General features: G+C 41.5%; 2 protein-coding genes across 8 annotated transcripts in view; both read right to left on the bottom strand.

The window, feature by feature from the left end:
- Nucleotides 1-17,983, bottom strand: part of LOC310710274 (uncharacterized protein) — a 982,430-nt gene that overhangs the window by 214,605 nt on the left and 749,842 nt on the right. The window lies entirely within an intron of this gene.
- Nucleotides 1-17,983, bottom strand: part of LOC310709272 (uncharacterized protein) — a 29,879-nt gene that overhangs the window by 3,343 nt on the left and 8,553 nt on the right. For 2 of the 7 annotated variants that reach the window (XM_083508645.1, XM_083508644.1), the window contains exons 4-24: nucleotides 17,528-17,619; nucleotides 16,238-16,592; nucleotides 14,879-14,911; nucleotides 13,317-13,355; nucleotides 12,586-12,627; nucleotides 11,412-11,459; nucleotides 10,771-10,812; nucleotides 9,625-9,663; nucleotides 9,379-9,402; nucleotides 8,868-8,906; nucleotides 7,669-7,689; nucleotides 6,100-6,135; nucleotides 5,722-5,775; nucleotides 5,385-5,414; nucleotides 4,217-4,252; nucleotides 3,425-3,472; nucleotides 2,805-2,855; nucleotides 1,961-2,008; nucleotides 1,814-1,861; nucleotides 1,142-1,186; nucleotides 664-705 (exon numbers count right to left, since the gene is read on the bottom strand). In XM_083508645.1, coding sequence (XP_083364771.1) covers nucleotides 664-705; nucleotides 1,142-1,186; nucleotides 1,814-1,861; nucleotides 1,961-2,008; nucleotides 2,805-2,855; nucleotides 3,425-3,472; nucleotides 4,217-4,252; nucleotides 5,385-5,414; nucleotides 5,722-5,775; nucleotides 6,100-6,135; nucleotides 7,669-7,689; nucleotides 8,868-8,906; nucleotides 9,379-9,402; nucleotides 9,625-9,663; nucleotides 10,771-10,812; nucleotides 11,412-11,459; nucleotides 12,586-12,627; nucleotides 13,317-13,355; nucleotides 14,879-14,911; nucleotides 16,238-16,592; nucleotides 17,528-17,619 — 1,212 coding nt within the window. The remainder of the gene's footprint in view (nucleotides 1-663; nucleotides 706-1,141; nucleotides 1,187-1,813; nucleotides 1,862-1,960; nucleotides 2,009-2,804; nucleotides 2,856-3,424; nucleotides 3,473-4,216; nucleotides 4,253-5,384; nucleotides 5,415-5,721; nucleotides 5,776-6,099; nucleotides 6,136-7,668; nucleotides 7,690-8,867; nucleotides 8,907-9,378; nucleotides 9,403-9,624; nucleotides 9,664-10,770; nucleotides 10,813-11,411; nucleotides 11,460-12,585; nucleotides 12,628-13,316; nucleotides 13,356-14,878; nucleotides 14,912-16,237; nucleotides 16,593-17,527; nucleotides 17,620-17,983) is intronic. The other 5 variants (XM_083508646.1, XM_083508649.1, XM_083508650.1 and 2 more) reach the window with 5 other exon arrangements.

The raw sequence follows: 17,983 nt of genomic DNA, 5'->3' as shown, positions 1-17,983 counted from the left end.
CAGTGATACATTCAATATACAGTGGTACTTCGGTTTTTGAACAGTGGTACTTCGGTTTTTGAACATCTCAGAAGTCTAATGCTTTGGTTTTCAAACTCCGAAAACCCAGAAGTAAATGCTTCCATTTTAGAATGCACCTCGGAAGTCGAACGGCTTTCACTGAGTTTTAGTTTTTTCCATTTTCTCTATTAAGTTTGCAGACTGCCCTTTGCACCTCGGTTTTCAAATGTTTCGGAACTTGAATGGTCCTCTGGAACGGATTATGTCTGAAAACCGAGGTACCACTGTATATGAAACACATGGAAAGAATTGCACTCATTCTCATATTGGTGACACGTAGACAAAGCCTTAAAGGGGATGTTGTCCATGCCAGTTATTGCTGAAGGATAAAGGTTAAGATAATAGCACTTCCTTCCATGGAAAAGCAATTCTACACCAGCATTGGTCCAAGAATAATTTATATCTAAAGATCTGCTGTGTGCAAATATTTGTATATTACCAATTCTAGTACTGTTTGCTATCAGAAGTAACAAGGAATTGCAGAGCTTCCTTACTGTATACTTTACGTTTTGCTCACATCTTCTCCTTCTCAACAAATTGTTCTATTGTAAGATAGCTAATACTGAGACTGTTTCCAAAATATTGTCAAATAAAAGAATATACCTTGCCACAGGGACTGCCACCGGTTGAATAAGATCCACCCTGCTTTAAAAACAAAGAAATAAGAAAATGTACTATCGCCTTCAAAGTAATATATTTTCTACACACATTCCCTCCGTTTGTGTTTTGTTTGCTGTTGTTTTCTTGCGGTCTATAATTGTTTTAACACTCTTTCCCAGAATTTATTTTATTTTAAAAAAAATCACTTCAAAACAATAAAATACTTCCACCATTCACATGTTAGGCCTGAGATAAAGTGACTGGCCTGGAGTCACACACATATTTCACAGTTCTGGGTCCAAAACTGTTTAAACCACTACATAACCTGGATAGCTCAGTTGGTTAGAGCATGGTGCCGATACTGCCAAGGTTGCAAGTTTGATCCCTGTGTGGGACAGCTACGTATTCCTGCACTGCAGGGAGTTGGAGTAGATAATCCTCAGGGTTCCTTCCAACTATACAATTCCACATGCATATATACCTGTTTGCCAGAAGAGCTGCTGCCCTGTGAGCTTGAAGACTGGCCCTGTGAAGAAAAGCAGGCAATGACCATTAAGGATCTTGTGCAGGAGGGTTAGCACAGGCCAATTTCTTTGCCCAATCCCTACAAAGCCGGGGTTGGCAAAGCAGCTTACATCAAGCAGTTTGCCTGTCCTTATTGCACAGCCACCACCAGCAGCTCATTCTGATGTCCAGGGAGAAAAATTTACCAAGAGCCCAGAATGGGATGTGGGTAGTGGCTCCTTGGAAGACACTTTCCCCATAAATTTCAGGAGACATAAAGTATCTCCATGCTGTTAACTTTTCCTTCCTTCCGATATCATTGCTGCTGAGCTACAATTGCTGTGTTGTACCGCTTGCGTCCTTTGCCCCCGGCCCCAATAGACTCTACTGTCTACAAGGAACCACCACCTCCACTGTTTCTCTAGAAGGAGGCCTACAAGGTCATCCAACCATCTTAGGGACTCCAGTCCAGATTTGTGAGGGGTTTTCTGCTTAGCTTTTTCTTCTCCCAAAGATATCCCACAAGGCAGCAGAGGTTTAGGATCAGAGTTTGCTTTCTCCCAGATGGGCTACCTTCCCAGGTTGATGAGCCCCATCTGCCCCTCACATTTGATATGAAGTATGTATGTATGTGTTTGTTTGTATGTACCTGTATGCTAACAGAGCTACTGCCCTGTGATCCTGAAGGCCGACCCCCCTGTGAAGAAAAACAAGACATCAACCTTGCTGCTGTGAGATAATATTTTTGAGATAAACTCAACATTTGCTATAAAGTGTATAATATATATGTATATACCTGTATGCTAACAGAGCTCCCGCCCTGTGATCCTGAAGGCCGACCCTCCTGTGAAGAAAAACAAGACATCAGCGATGCTATTGTTAGTCATTCTTTTTGCCTTCCCTTCAAATGTGGCCCTCAGAAGGTTGGGCTACATTAAAATCCAGCCCTCAGGCTGAAAGATCCTTGATTTAAAGAGCTACCTAGCACACACCAAAAACCCTGTCCCTATGTGTCTGAAATTTGGCAGCACTGATATCTTCAGAAGGAGCTAAACGACCCCTGACCATTAGGTCCAGTCCACTCTGAGGTTGCGGCGCTCATCTCGCTTTATTGGCCAAGGGAGCCGGCGTACAGCTTCCAGGTCATGTGGCCAGCATGACTAACCCGCCTCTGGCGAACCAGAGCAGCGCACGGAAATGCCGTTTACCTTCCTACCAGAGCGGTACCTATTTATCTACTTGCACTTTGACATGCTTTCAAACTGCTAGGTTGGCAGGAGCTGGGACTGAGCAACAGGAGCTCACCCCGTCGCGGGGATTCGAACCGCTGACCTTCTGATCAGCAAATCCTAGGCTCTGTGGTTTAACCCACAGCACCACCCACGTCCCAAGTTCAGAAGGAGCTACTCAGCTTAAAAGGTTCATACAAGTCTGATGAAAACTGAAACATTTATTTTCCTCCTCATAGGCAATGGATCAGTCAACCAAGGTACAGAAAACAAGGTAAGGCAACCCTCCGCCAAGGATCCGTGAGAAAGTACAATTTCAGTACGTGCCACCGACCAAACGCTACCCAGGTCAACAAAGCAGCTGCCAAGGGTTGCATGTGTTTATTTTCTTTGCATAACCCTAATAGTTACCTGGATGGTAACACGGACAGTTTCTGATGAGCCACCCTGAGGTTTCAAACCCTGTAGAGAAAGAATGATGAGGGTTATTTAAGCTGCTTTCCTATAAAAATCACACACAAAATTATTATTCCAGTTCAGGTCACACAACTCTATCCTGTCTTAGAGGACATACCAGCCAGGAAGCTAGGATCTTAGCGTCTCCCCAGCAAGAACAGAACAGCAACAGGAAATTCCAGACTTCACCCAGATACAACTGAGATCAATGTCACTTAGGGATTGTCTACACTTCTACTGCAGTCCTAACCATGCCTACTCAGAAGTAAACGCCTCTGAATTTGATGAGGCTTGTTCCCTGGAAAGCAGGGTGCTTTACCTGAGAGTTAATCCCACCAAATTAAATGGGACTCTGCTCTACAAAATTGCACTGTGGAAGGACTTTATTACTGGGTACACAAAGAACCACTGTTGGCACCTGCCATAGAAGGGAAGACCCAATTCATTTGGGGGCATTAGCAGCCTTCTGCTTGCTTGTCCCTCTTAGCCATGTTATTGCCAACCAATCTAAGAGCGGCATTATCAGGAAAGTAGCCAACATTTAAAAAGAACGGTGAATGTGTATATCTATATACCTGTGTGCCGCCGAAGGAGCTGGTACTCTGCGAGTTTGAAAGCTGGTTCTGTTACAAAGAAAAACAGACATCAACAAGGCTATTCTTGACCAAAATTTTTGGCAGTTAGAATTTTATTTTGGAAAAGCAAGCAACATTTTATATATACCTTACTACTATATAATGAAAACAGATGTCCTTGATTAAAAAAGGCAATCCAAAATGGAAACGTTTACTTTAGAGTAGGGATGGGAGAGAAATTCAAAAAAGTTCGCATTTAAAGGCAAATTTATCAAATTCACGTTTTCATGAACAGAAGGAGAACCAAAACACAGCTGTGTTTCAAAATCTGCAATTAACCAAATTTTGAAATGCAGTTCTCTAACCCAACACTGTTTACAAAAATGCATATATGACGAGAGTATGCATAACTATGAAAATATTTTACAAAAGATATAATATATAAAAATGTCTTGGGGAAATGTATTTGTTAAAACATGTACATTAGTCAAAAGTGTGTATAGAAATGTGTTTCTGAGGAGAAATTGGCTCTAAAATTCTGGTGAATTTTCAAGAGGAATTAAAAAAAAGATAAATTGCAATTTGCTGCAGAAATGCGGAGAACTAAATTTAAGGTGGGGGAAATGAGCAAATAAGAGGATCAAAATTGAAAGCTCTTTCCATCCCTACTTCAGAGTTTATTTAAGAAATGGGGGGGGGGGAGCAAAACAAGGATACAATATTTATTAACGTATTTAAAACTATGAACACCATCCAGTCAAATCCAAGGTAATGTGAAATGGAGGTGCTTACCTGATTGCAAATCTTGACATTATAGGCAGGTGAAGTCTGTAGAAGAGTAAAGGAATTACTTCATTGAGAAACAGGTTATCTGAACACAACCTTTAAGACATCAAAACAATAAATGTTTATCGATCTTGTGCAGATTCGAAAGCTCCAATTTGTGGGCTCTGGAGGTGGTATGTTGCCATCACAAATATGCTGCTGCTACTCTAGAGGTGGGGAGTGAATTTGCCACAATCCTCCTTCCCTGTAAAATGGCCTGAAGTGGATTGTCCCAGGGGAGGATACGGGGTTGGTACATATATTGCCATCATGACTAGTAGCCAGTAATAACCTTTCCCTCCATTTCCCACCATTATATTTTCTGAGAATCCTCCGGAAAAATAATCTCTCAAAGGACCTGTTGGTGGCACTTTACCATTGTACCTTTGAGAGTGTATTAACTTATGGTCTCTGTGTGTGGTTTGGGAGCTGCACAGTCAGGGGGAAAACAATGCTGCCCAGGGTTGTAAAGACTGCGGAGAGAATAATTGGGTGCACTCTTCCCACCTTGGATCAACATATCTATGCTTCCAGGTGTCATAAGAAAGCTGCAGAGATAGCGCAGGACAGTGCGCACCCCGGAAATGATCTCTTTCAGCTTCTGCCTTCTGGAAGAAGGTACAGGGTTATAAAGACTAGGACTAGCCGCCTGAGAAACAGTTTTTATACAAATGTGATTTTGGTTTTAAACGCAGTGTAAGGTAGTCTCTATGGAAGTATATTGTATTTAATTATGGGGTATCAGAGTTTTTAGGGGGCTAACCAGGCTGGGATAGCTGGGATAGCAGGCTTGTTGGTTTTTGAATGTCTGATGTAGATTTTTTTCAGTTTCGTTGTTCTGTATGGGACAATGACAATAAAGATTATTGTATTGTATCGTAAACCCCATTTTGGTAACCATCGCACCATCTGTGGCAAATTCCATAGTCTGAATATGTGCTCTATGAAGGAGCATTTCCTTTTGCCTGTTCTGAACCTACCACAGCTGAGCTTCTTTGGATGGCAGTCTTTTATCAGGTTTTCTTTTGTTTTTTTAATTCCCATGCCATTGCATAAGCATACCACGTAGGGGGAAAATAGTAATATTATAATATAATAAAATATAAATAAGTTATGGTGGAGATGAATCACTCACCTTATCACAAGCCGGACTACCTTTCCCACCCTGTGAAAACAAAATCAAGAAATCAGGGAGCTGGCTGCTTATGTGCCTGTTTCAATGTAACATACTTCACATTTATAGTATATTCCTATTTCTCCTCTTCAACACATTGGCTAGTAGATGTAGCCAAGAACTGTGGCCCCCTTTTCAACCCAGCCACCCCCACTGCATTTTGGTGAAGCTTCTGTTCTAAGACACAGAAGTAAAACAGAAATAAGTTTAAAACCAGGACTGGCTTACTACAGTGCCCATAACTGGGAAACTTCATTTCCCCCATGCCAAATTTGCTTTGTCACTGAACATTAGTTACCTCCTGTATGGTAATACGAACAGTTTCCGATGAACCACCTTGAGGTCTGGGACCCTGTAGAGAAAGAATGATGAGGGTGGGACGAGTTAGAAAGGGGTTGTTGTATTTTTAAAAATAAAATCATACACAGAGTGACTTCCAAGTAGTAAAGTCATCCAAATTACAGTCAAATATGAAAACTTCAAAGAAATCATGCAGCGACTGTGGCGCTGTAGAATTACCCTGTAAAAGAGCTTCACAAAAAAAAAAAAACCTGTTTGCCCATCATCACAGAAAGGAGTTGATAAGATCAAAAGGGGAAATATACATTTCATAAAACAGCGTTGTCGATAACACAAACACAGCAGCATTGGGACGGGATGCAGAAAGACTTCTTACCTGGGAATAGATTATTCCACCAGCGTTAGCAATTTTCTGAAAGAAAATAGGAACCATTTAATTTGGCTATGTTGCAGCTGGTGGAAAAGGCAGTAAAGCATATGAGCAAGTAATCTGAACCCTTGTCTACTCCTGGTCATCTATAGCTGTGGTTTTTAAACTGGGCTCCAGAGAACCTTAGAGAAGGAAGCTAGATGAGAATCTGCTAAGAGAGCTCCAAGTTCCTTGCAGTGGATCGGCAAGGATCCCCACTCCCGATTGTTTTTAAAACGTAATCATGAAAATGCTTTTTATTCTTCTTCATTAGGCTGCCAATATGAAGGATGGTGGAAAGCTGGGGGGGGGGGGTGGGACTAGGAGCTGGATTTTTCTGTGACAGGCTCATGAGTATCGTTCTGCTATTAAAAACAAACTTCTGGGCATGTGATCAGAGGCCAAGCATAGGAAGCTGCCTTATACTGAGCCAATCCATTGGTCCATCTAACCCAGACTGGCAGCAGCTTTCCAGGATTTCCAGCCTTAGCTGGAGTTAACTGGGAGTGAAACTGGGACCTTCAGCATGATTGTAGGTTCGAGCCCCATGTTGGGCAAAAGATTCCTGCATTGCAGGGAGTCATACTAGATGACGCTTGGGGTCCCTTCCAACTCTACAGTTCAACAATTCTATGATCCAAAGCCTCCCCTGCCCCTGCTTTGGATCTGGATCCTGAATCTTCCCTGGAGCAGGAGGACATTATAGATTTGGAACAGTGGTTTGAGGAGGGGCCTAGTTCAGAAGGCAGAAGCTGGGAAATACTGGATGGGGAACAGCTAGGAGAAGAAACACTGGAAGAGAGAGGATTAACAGATTCACAGTCTCTGGACAGCATTCCTCCTCTCAGTCTAAGGTCAAGAAGAGCTCAGAAAGTGGCAGAACAGAAAGCACAGAAGGTACAAGCTCAGATTACAAGACGTAGGAGTGATGTAGATGAATAGGGATGGAAGGGAGGTGATCCTTAATTATGAGCGCCACCATTTCTAGGAGATATGTTCTTTGTTCTCTCGCTGTGGTTATTAAAGTTTCTAACTGGTAAGAAGACTCCTTTTCTTCTGTTCTGCTTATCTACTGCCACGGGGGGAGGAAGCCGTTTGCCTAAAGCCTGACATAGACACTATTTTGCACCACAGCCACAAGGGTCTGTTGGGTGTGTTCCAGATGGCACTTACAGCCCATTCAGAGCAATGGCGATGCCTCATAGACTTGTCCAGCAACCTGCAGGAACTCCAGGAATCTAAAACACTTCCCTAAAACTTCTGCATTCATGCAGCGGTCCCTCAGCAGGCAAGTCTTTACGGAAACAATTCCTTGAAGCTAGAAAAGATTTTAAGCCCCTGTCCACAGAAACCACTCACAACACAGAAAATGACTACAGAGGTAGGGGACTTTTCCAGAGAAACTGGATACTTATAGAGCTCATCTCAGCTGATGAAAAAGAAGCTGAGGGTTATGCAGTTAGATTGGATTGGGAGGTAGGCAGCATAAGATTTGCTCTCATACAAATATCTATTCAAATGAGATGTTTTGCTTACCGATGGATAAGTAGAATCACGCTATTAGGAAATGGAAAAGCAAAGAGACACAATGGTGTTACTCACTTGCAAAAGGGTTCTTTACAGAAAAGATCAAGGATGAAAAATTAAACGAAAGCATAACATGCAACCTCAATATAGGTTCCTTTTATTGTGCCAACTCTGTAGAAACAATTTGATCCTAAGCACTTAACCCTCCTGCTGCCTGTGACCAGTGTCCCTACTATCTGTCCTTAAGCTGTTTCCCCCCCTTCAGTTTTAAGTAGGAATGGGGAGAAATTAGATATAGTTTTAATTTTATTGAAGGAGTACCTAATCTGTACTTCTGGAACCAATATGCAAACTGAGACACAGCTATCCTTTGAAATGTGCAAGACTGAATTTTGCAATGCAGTTCAGCCAAAGTGTACAACAATGCAAATATTAGGGCAGAAGAGTACATAAAAATGGATGTGAAAGTAGCATACTAAATGCATTGTTTTAGGGAAAACAGCTTCAAAAATGTGTGTATTAGGGGAAACTGCATGCAAAAAAAAGTGTTTGTTTTTAATAATTCACATGAAAATTCTGATCAATTTTAATGGGGATTTCTTTATTTGAAAAATGACAAACTGGTGTGGAAATGCAAAGAACTAAATTGAAATATGAGAAACTGAGAGAAATGGAAATGGGCAGATTCATTCATCCGTAGATCTGATCCCAAAAGTAAGCTAGCTTGGAGAAAAATGTTTGGGGTAGGAGTGAGTCAGGAGAGTCAAACAGCAGATGGGGAAAGTGTTCAATTCTCTTTCTCCACACACCCGTTTTGCTCAGCACAGCTGAGTATAAACTAGGAAAGGAGAATCAGGTGTAGCCAACCAGGTGTCACGAGCCTCAAACTGCCATGAGCTAATATGACTAATGGTCAGGGATGCTGGGAGTTGTAGTCCTATAACATCTGGGGAGCCCCAGGTGTCCCCATCATTAGCTTGATGGACCCTAACTTCTACTAGGTCAGGGCTCAGTTTGATCTGTGATGCACAGTTCTGTTTTGAGATCGTTTTCAATCCAGTTTGTAAAGGTTACCTTAACTGAACATTATTTGCATTTTTATTGTAACCTGCTTAGAGATTTTAATTACATTAAATGGTACAATTTAAATCAAACAAACAAACAAACAAACAAACAAACAAACAAATGCAGCACAGAATAGTGTTTACCTCAGGTGGGAAAGGTTTGCTGTCTGGGTAGGTCACAACCTGTTAATGAGAAAAAAGTAGGGTTTTTTATTAAGTGTTGGTGGTTTACCCTGCTTTTTGAACAAACAAACAAAAAAGGTCTTCAAAATACTCAGAAAGAGAGGAGCTGTAGCACTGCAGATTCACATTCTATATACTAATGGCATACAGCTAGGAAGTTCAGGAAATAATCTCCCCTCCAATTTCCCAGTTTTAATTTTCTTGCAAGAAGATCTGGCATTTCCCCCCAAAGAAGGTATTTTGTGGGTAATGACAGCACTTTGCTATCACCAATGTTAAGAGCACCAAGAGGTCCTTTTGTAGATTCCAAGAGGCTAAAACGAATGGACACACGATCTCTTAAAGACTACTGTAACCAATTTCCTCATAGCAAAACATGTATAAAACTTTGGCTTGCTGAAGCAAGGATCAATCAATGTTTGCCAGCCTTTAAAATTTTATTGGAAAGGAAGAAAAAACCCCACCTACATACCTTTACTTTGCTGGTGGAAACCGACTGTAAGATATAGAATATAAATGTGAGTTAAAATCGCTTGAAATACCATGCATCAACTCATCAACAAAGCAGTTTTGCACCTAGATCTTGAGCATGGTTTGCTCCCTGTCAAGATCGCAACATCCTGGTGCAATCTACTTTTTGAAGATGTAAATTGAGTCATTAAACTTCGGAGAAAGTTTATACTTGTAAAATAAATAAAAATGTGGAAAGCGTTCTTACCTGGCCATATGATGACTGATCACCGGAAGCAGCTGCATTCTGTAAACAAACCAAAACTCCCTTAATTTCCTGACTGGTATGATTTAACCAGAGGCACACTTTGGGAAAGAAAATGATTAGCTCTGTAACTGGATGCTTAGTGGAGGAAGGCTGGTCCAGGAACTAAATTTATTAGGGCAGCCTTTATAGTTCATGAAAATGTAGAAATAAGACTAAAATTCAGTATAAATCCTAGGAATTCTGGATAGCCTGTTGGACTGGTAAGAAATGAGAACCTCTTCAAGCAGCCTTTCGGCTAAAAGGGGGAGCCTACCCTTGATACAGGGTCATGGGTGGCGCTGTGGGTTAAACCACAGAGCCTAGGGCTTGCCAATCAGAAGGTTGGTGGTTCGAATCCCCGCGATGGGGTGAGCTCCCGTTGCTCGGTCCCTGCTCCTGCCAACCTAGCAGTTTGAAAGCACGTCAAAGTGTAAGTAGATAAATAGGTACTGCTCTGGCGGGAAGGTAAACGCTGTTTCCGTGCACAGCTCTGGTTCGCCAGAAGCGGCTTAGTCATGCTGGCCACATGATCTGGAAGCTGTATGCCGGCTCCCTCAGCCAATAAAGTGAGATGAGCGCCGCAACCCCAGGGTAATCCGTGACTGGACTTAATGGTCAGGGGGTTCCTTTACCTTTACCTTTACCTTTACCTTTACCCTTTACCTTTACCATTACCATTACCCTTAATATATAGACAATATTGAGTGAAATTGACCAATAGGCTGACATAGTATATGGCAGCTTCCCCTACGTTGTTGAGCAGGGAACAGGAATAAAATACAAAAGAGATAATTGATAAGAATAATGATCTGTTGTGAGCTTGACGGAAGTGTACAATAGATGAGCCTTCCTGCTTTGGCTCATCTTCCTTTTTATTTTTATTTTTTTCTATTTTTATTTTTTATTTTCTTTTATCTTTTTCATAGTTGCTTATGTTCTGTGTTATGTACTTTGATATTTTTTGTAGTTTTAAAAGTTTTTTCCCCATTACTATTAAGGAATTTTCCTTTGTAATTTTGGTTGTCTATATTGATATGTACCTGTTTAAAGCAAAATAAAAGTTTAAAAAAACAACAACACAAAAGAAAGAGGCATACCAGTACTTACATCTCTGCAGCCAAACTTGTTGTACACGCTTGCAGTTCCTCCCTGTGAGCAAAAGAAAAGCCAGTTGTCTATTTTTTTGCTGGTCAGCAGGCACGTCAGTGCACATGGATATGGTACAATTGTGACTATATCATTCAGGTGGATAGATCAAACTGGATAGATCAAATCACACAGAGAGGGGCATGGCCAGATTTAGGTTTGATGAGGCCCTCAGCTACTGAAGGCAATGGGGCCCTTTATATGTCCAGCTGTCCTTTGTCAACAACAAATTGTCACTGTTTTCTGTGTTGAATATATGCTATGTGGTAATTTATGGACCTAATAGGTCCATACACAACACAAAACACTCTTGCTGCATGTAGGTTTTATTTTATTTGTTTTTTATCTTATATTTTGGAAATGTACATCCAAGCTTTTTTCCTTTAATTTTTTTTTGGGGGGGTCCTCAAGAGAGTGGGGCCCTAAGCTATAGCTTGTTTAGCTTATACATAAATCCTGCACTGGAGAGGGGCAGCTATAAAATGGGGTAATATCTTATTTTGCAGTAACACAGTTCACCGAATCCTCAAGTACAGCTTGTGTTATGCAACATTTACACTAGGACAAAATTCTAGAATCAAAAGGACAGAGTGTATACTTACCCCACCACAGCCGCTTCCGCTGCTGCTTCCTTCTTTGACCACTATGACCTGGAAAGAAAAAATGATGCCTGTCATTTCTGAGCCTGAATTTGTGGTGGGAGGGACTGCAGCCTACTGCACAGTACAGTGGTACCTCAAGTTACAAAAGCCTCAGGTTACAAACGCTTCAGGTCACAAACTCCGCTAACCTGGAAGAGTTACCTCGACTTGAGAACTTTTCCTCAGGATGTGAACAGAAATTATGCGGCAGCGGCATGGCAGCAGCGGGAGGCCCCATTTGCTAAAGTGGTACCTCAGGTTAAGAACAGTTTCAGGTTAAGAATGGAACGAATTACCATATTTTTTGCTCTATAAGACCCACTTTTTCCCTCCTAAAAAGTAAGGGGAAATGTGTGCGCGTCTTATGGAGCGAATGCAGGCTGCGCAGCTATCCAGAAACCAGAACAGCAAGAGGGATTGCTGTGCAGCCTGCATTCGCTCCATAAGACACAGCGATCCCTCTTACTGTTCTGGCTTCTGGGATTCAGAATATTTTTTTTCTTGTTTTCCTCCTCCAAAAAAATAGGTGCGTCTTATGGTCTGGTGCATCTTATAGAGCAAAAAATACGGTAAGTTCGTAACTAGAGGTACCACTATATACAAATCTTTGAAGCCTTCACTGGCTTAATTGCTGTGTGGAAGCTCCCAACAGCTGCACTTTTTGTGGACTTACTGTTGATTATGCATGCAAGTTTCTCCCAGTGTCCACATGGTGCTGACCTCATCAAAGTGCAATTCCACAATGCCCCACCCCCACGCCCAGCGTTTAATTTTGATTTGCTGTTTCCACTGTACTTTTTTCTTTTAACTTATCAGATTCCCTGCAGAAACGGCAAATCTGGTTTAAATGGGGAAATACTATGGGGAAGGCATTTTGATGAGAATTTATTTCACGTGGATTGTGCAAAAAACCTCCAGGCATGAGCAGCACCAAGGATGTTAGGAGAAGCAACACAGCACTTTTCCTTCGTAAAATTGTCCCCTCCCAAGGACTGCTGGGATTGGAACAGCTGTGATGAGACTAACATTACTTGTGGCTACTGTGTAGTTTGTAGTGAGGTGTAACATGTAGTTTGGCTCTATCAAGTCCTGAGAAGAAACAAAGAATTAATGGCAAGGAAAAAACAGCAATTACCTTGGCTTCACTGCCACTGCTCTGCGATGATCCTTGTGTACTCTGAAAATTAATCAGGAATTTAAGATTATGATGAGGGAATAAATGATGGATTATGACGAGGGAATAAATGCAACCCAAGCCTTTAATATTTAAAGATCACAAAAGGAAAAATAATTATTTCATTATAAACAGAGCTGCTCTGAAATTCATTTCAGTGGACCCTTTGACTGTGCTTGAATGCAGCACAGGTTGGTTTAATTTTTAAGACATGGGAGAAGAGTTAAAAAGCCTCTGTGGAATCTTTGGCAAGTGATCTGTTTGGGCAGGCACCAAGAACAAAAAATGAAAGAAGTGAAAATTCCTCTCTCTGTTATTTGAGTCAAAACAGGAAGAGAGAAAATGGGAGAAAATGGAGGAATGTGCCTTTGGGGGTAAAGTCAAACTGTTGGAGGGTTACAGCTGGAGAGAACAATACGGGAGAGACATGTTTCATTGCATCTAGGGCAGATGAAGGCATCCAGTTATACTGATGCAGATATATCAGGAGCACAGACAGAAGACACAGTAATAAGGACTGGATAAATTTATGCAGAAGAATGAGCCTGACACTTCAAACTTACCCAAATAAAAAGCCTGTCTGAACCTGCAGCGTTTATGTGCAGAAGGATTCTTTAAAAATTTAAGACAATTGTGTATATAATTGTTGTGCCTTGCAGGGGACTAAGGACCTTTAAGGAAATAATGCTTACCTTGACACAACCACCACTGCTTGACTGTACTGCTCCAGCCTGAGAAAAAATAAGATTGCTTTGTTTTTTAAAGAACTTTGAGTTTTATAAAACGCTGCTGTGGCGTTCGTACGGAGCCCCTGGTCGCCTCATGGACTATTGACCCATATACCACTAATCCGCTGCCACCAACCAGGTCCTCCCCAGTAAATTTCAGTCAGGTTCTCAAGTTGACAAAGAAGAGTGAAGTTTATTGCAGACACAAACAATCTTTAATTGCATTCCAAACGTTGTTACTCTTTATCTTCTTAGTCTTATTTTATCCTGTCTTTATCTCTACTACCTCCCCTCACACAAGAACCCACTGCACTAACTGTCTCTCTATTTCCAACTGACTGCCAACTGCTTTTCCAACTGCCTTTCCCAACCAACCAACCCACTAAAACCAACCAACTAACCACTCAAACCTTGGGCTAAGCCCTTTTATAAACAGGTAGGCTCCGCCTCCGGCTTTCCTATTGGTCTACATTTTAACCCTTTCTCTCTCCCCTGTACAGACATTTTCTAAACGAACGGGCAAATGCCACATCTGCTCTTCCAGTTATGCAGCAGACTCTTGTTTACGCAATGAAACACCCCACTTCTCTCCTTGTAGCCTCCCGCAGGCTAGTCTAGGGGAGTGCTACTCCCCACTTCAGTATCTGTTGCCTGAGGCATTTGCCTCATTTTGCCTAATGGTAGGGCCGGCCCAGGGGTAATATTAAAAGGGACTTTGTGCCTTCCTTATGCATTTCAAGTACTATAGCGCTCACGGCAGTGCAATGAAGCAGTGTTCTCAGCCCACTCACTTTACTTAACCAGTCAAACTGCATTATAGCCTTCTGCCAAGTACAAATACTTCTCTTTCCTAGTATAATTGGGTGGGCTTGTTCACACCAGGTAAAGAAAAGATTCGATTAACTCAAGCAGAGTGGGCCGTTCTAAACATTTCAGGAGTGCAACCCAGGTGCATGCTGTTCTGTTTTATGAAATGGTACTGGTTGGCATCCGTCTGTCTCGGGAGACAAAGGAGGATGTATGAGTGTGCCTTTGGGGGTGAGGTCAAGCTGTTGGATGGTTGCAGCTCCTGGTGTGGCTGTAGAGACCAGTGTGGGAGAGACATGTTTTGTTGCAGCTGGGGCAGATGAAGGTGTCTGGTTGTGCTACTGCACACCTGATGGACGTACTCCAATTATGGAACAGTCTTCCCAGAGAGTTTCGCCTAGTGCCACCCCTTTTAGCCCTTTCTGTTTATCCAAATGTTTTAAATAACTTACGTAGCTGGTTCTCTCAGTTTTTAAATTTGTGCTTCAACTTTGGGGTTGTGGAGAGTTTTGTTTTCTTGTTGCTTTTCATTAAACGGTAAGATTTTATTTTACCTTGTATTCCCATTGTGTTTATACTTATTTAGGGTAAACCACCCAGAGAACTTTATATTATGGGTAAGCTTACAGACACAGTAAACATATAAGCACGCAGTTAAAAAGATCTTGACAGTAAGTGAGGGAAACGCTGAGGAATCTTTTTTTAAAAAAGGTTCTTACCTCGCCACAGTTGACATTCACAGTCAGAACGGACTGAAAAGAAAAGAGATACCGCTTTGTAAAGTACGGACTATACCTAATAAAATGTTGCAAAGCTGTGAAAGAATACCTGGTGGTTCTGTAAGGGTGGATCTGCTTACAACAATTCCACCATGTTATTAGCCCTTCATTTTAGCAGCATTTGAAATCTGCAGCATCAACTGACGATTCTTCATGCATCACTAGCCACTTGCCAACCCGGACAATCACCCACCAATGGGAAACTAACTAATACTGCAATTACTAGCTAACTGCCGGCTACTGGAGTAGGAATACCATCACCACAGGGATGCTAGCGAAGATAGCATTCCTGTTATATGTTCCATTATTGATTGATTGATTGGTTGATTGATTGACTGATCACTCGATCCGAGGTGTTTTTTATCCCACTCATAAATCCACACACTCATTCATGGGGGTACTGTTTATCGTGGCACCTCGGTGGTGAGGACGCATAAATCCCATCATTTTCAGTTTATCTTTTTCTCAATCTTAAGTTTGGTTTGCCACCTTTCCACATAATTTGCAATTAAGGAAAAAAAGCTTGTGTGCACATTTGTTTGCATTTCCCTGTGTTTTTCTCCTAACATATACAGTTTTGATTTCTGCAAGCAATTCCTGCTCCCCCCAGCACAATGCAATTTTGAACATGATTTCAATTGATAAACATTCTCGTGTGCACTTTTCAATTACGTACAAATTTCTGCTTGCATTCTTTGGTTGGACGACTGCATCAGAGAAATGAGAACTTTAGAAGAGTACTGTGTTTTAGTTTGCATATTGGTTTGGCAAGTGCAACTTTTGTAGGCTTACATTTAAGTGTGAACTGATTTAATTTTGTGCCCCACCCCCGCATCTCTGCTCCATGGTATATGTAATACCCGCCACTTGAGAGCAGGGGCAAACTGGATGCTTGAAATCACTCGGAATAAAGGTTCTTAAGATCCTATAAATAATGTTACCAGTTCCTAGAATGTAGTCATATCTTATACTGTTCCAATAAAATATGTGCTAGAAAAATAATAAAATTTGACTTTTGTTACTGCCTGTTCCAGTGTTGCAGCCTCAGCAGAAATTCTGACAGACTGGCATCTGATTCTGAATAAATGAGTCCCTTCTAAAGGGTCTCCTCCATTTCTTAAGTTACTGGAGTGATGTGGCAAGAAGCAGCCATACAGAAGATACAACCACGCTGCTAAAGGAACATAATGGTGGGTCATATTCACAACATTCATGATCAAGTGTTTGAAAAACATGCACTTGTTCTGTTCAGTTGAATTACACCCCTCCTTTGGTTTGTAATAAGTATTTCACAAATACCTTCCTCCTGCTCTTTTCTGTGGCATTTTCTGTTCTGGAGTCCGGCGTCGCCTCAGAATCAACAGGTATCTCATTGTCATAAACTGCTTCAGTGTCACCAAGGAGGGTATTGAAATCAAAATCATCATCGTACTCCTCAGAATCATCGGTAATATCAGAAACCGTTGATGCCACAGAATCATTGGCTAGGTCTGAGCTATTGGCTGCCATTGAAACATTGATGGGTTTGGAATCACTGATGGGTTTGGAATCATTGATGGGTTTGGAAATATTAGCCACTTCTGAAAATCTGGGTGAGAGAGTTTTGCTATGAACGCCAACCCAATAGGTATCATAATCTTGAAGAAAAGTAGCCCTGAGAGGGGAGAAAAAACACCAAGAAATCATCACTATTTCTAGTGTTGAGGCTTTTCTCTAATGAGATATATAATATATATATTATACATAAGATTTTTCTCTCGGGGGAATTTGCATTATACTTTTCAGTCCAGAATTATCTATTTCCCCAGCTACTCTGGGTGGGTTACAGCATATATAAAAACATACATAACATCACTATGTATTAGACTGAGGTCCAGCACTGAGGGCTTCTGGCGGTTTCCTCACTGCGAGATGTGAGGTTACAGGGAACCAGGCAGAGGGCCTTCTCTGTAGTGGCGCCCACCATGTGGAACACCCTCCCATCAGATGACAAGGAAATAAACAACTATCTGACTTTTAGAAGACATCTGAAGGCAGCCCTCTTTAGGGAAGTTTTTAATGTTTGATTCTATTTTAAATATTTTGTTGGGAGCCGCCCAGAGTGGCTGGGGAAACCCAACCAGATGGGAGGGGTATAAATAATAAATTATTATTATTATTATTATTATTATTATTATTATTATTATTAGCAGTAGCAGCAGCAGCACCAGCACCAGCAAACATTCAAAACTTCCTGATACAGGGCTGCTTTCAGATGTCTTCTAAAAGTTATGTAGTTCTTTATCTCCTTGACATCTAAAGGGAGGGCGTTCCACAGGGAAGGTGCCACTACCACAAAGGTAGTGCACCTGCCTGCATCATCATCATCATCATCATCATCATCATCATCATCATTTATTATTTATACCCCGCCCATCTGGCTGAGTTTCCCCAGCCACTCTGGGCGGCTCCCAATCGAGTGTTAGAAACAGTACATTTATAATTTCCAAATATTGGCCACACATGCAACCTTGATATATTTTGTTCCTTTTATAAAGAAGAACTAAAGTCCCTCGATAAATATTACATAGCAAGAAATCCACAACTTACATAAGGCGAATCTTATTCGTACCCTGAGGAGCAACCCAGGTAGTTGTGACTTTGCGTTTTACGCTGGGGCTTGTGTGACTTACTGCTGAATTCTGAAAGGAGAAGGCAAAAGAAACAGAATCCAGACACACAAGTTAAAAAAAACCACACAGCTCAAAAACAATATTTGAGGTAAATTGTTCCTCATGCTATAGTTGAAACGAGATCACTAATTAAGGCTGCAGTCCTATAGCTACTTACCTGAGATTGGGAGTAACCCCACTGAACTCAACAGGACTTATTTCTGAGCCGATGTGTGTAGAATTGTGTTCTAAAAGTGCAATCCTATCCATGTCTATTCAAAAGTAGGTCCCATTAAGTTCAGTGGGGCTTACTCCCAGGAAAACACTGGTACCGGATTACAGCCTAGGCTGCTCTTACAGTTGAATGACCTTTCAACAGCATTTAAATCTGAAA

This window comes from Podarcis liolepis (assembly GCF_965112155.1).
Source record: "Podarcis liolepis genome assembly, chromosome: 6".
Classification (NCBI taxonomy): Eukaryota; Metazoa; Chordata; class Lepidosauria; order Squamata; family Lacertidae; genus Podarcis; species Podarcis liolepis.
The sequence above is the reverse complement of the archived record's forward strand: the minus strand, read 5'-3'. Positions and strand labels throughout refer to the sequence as shown.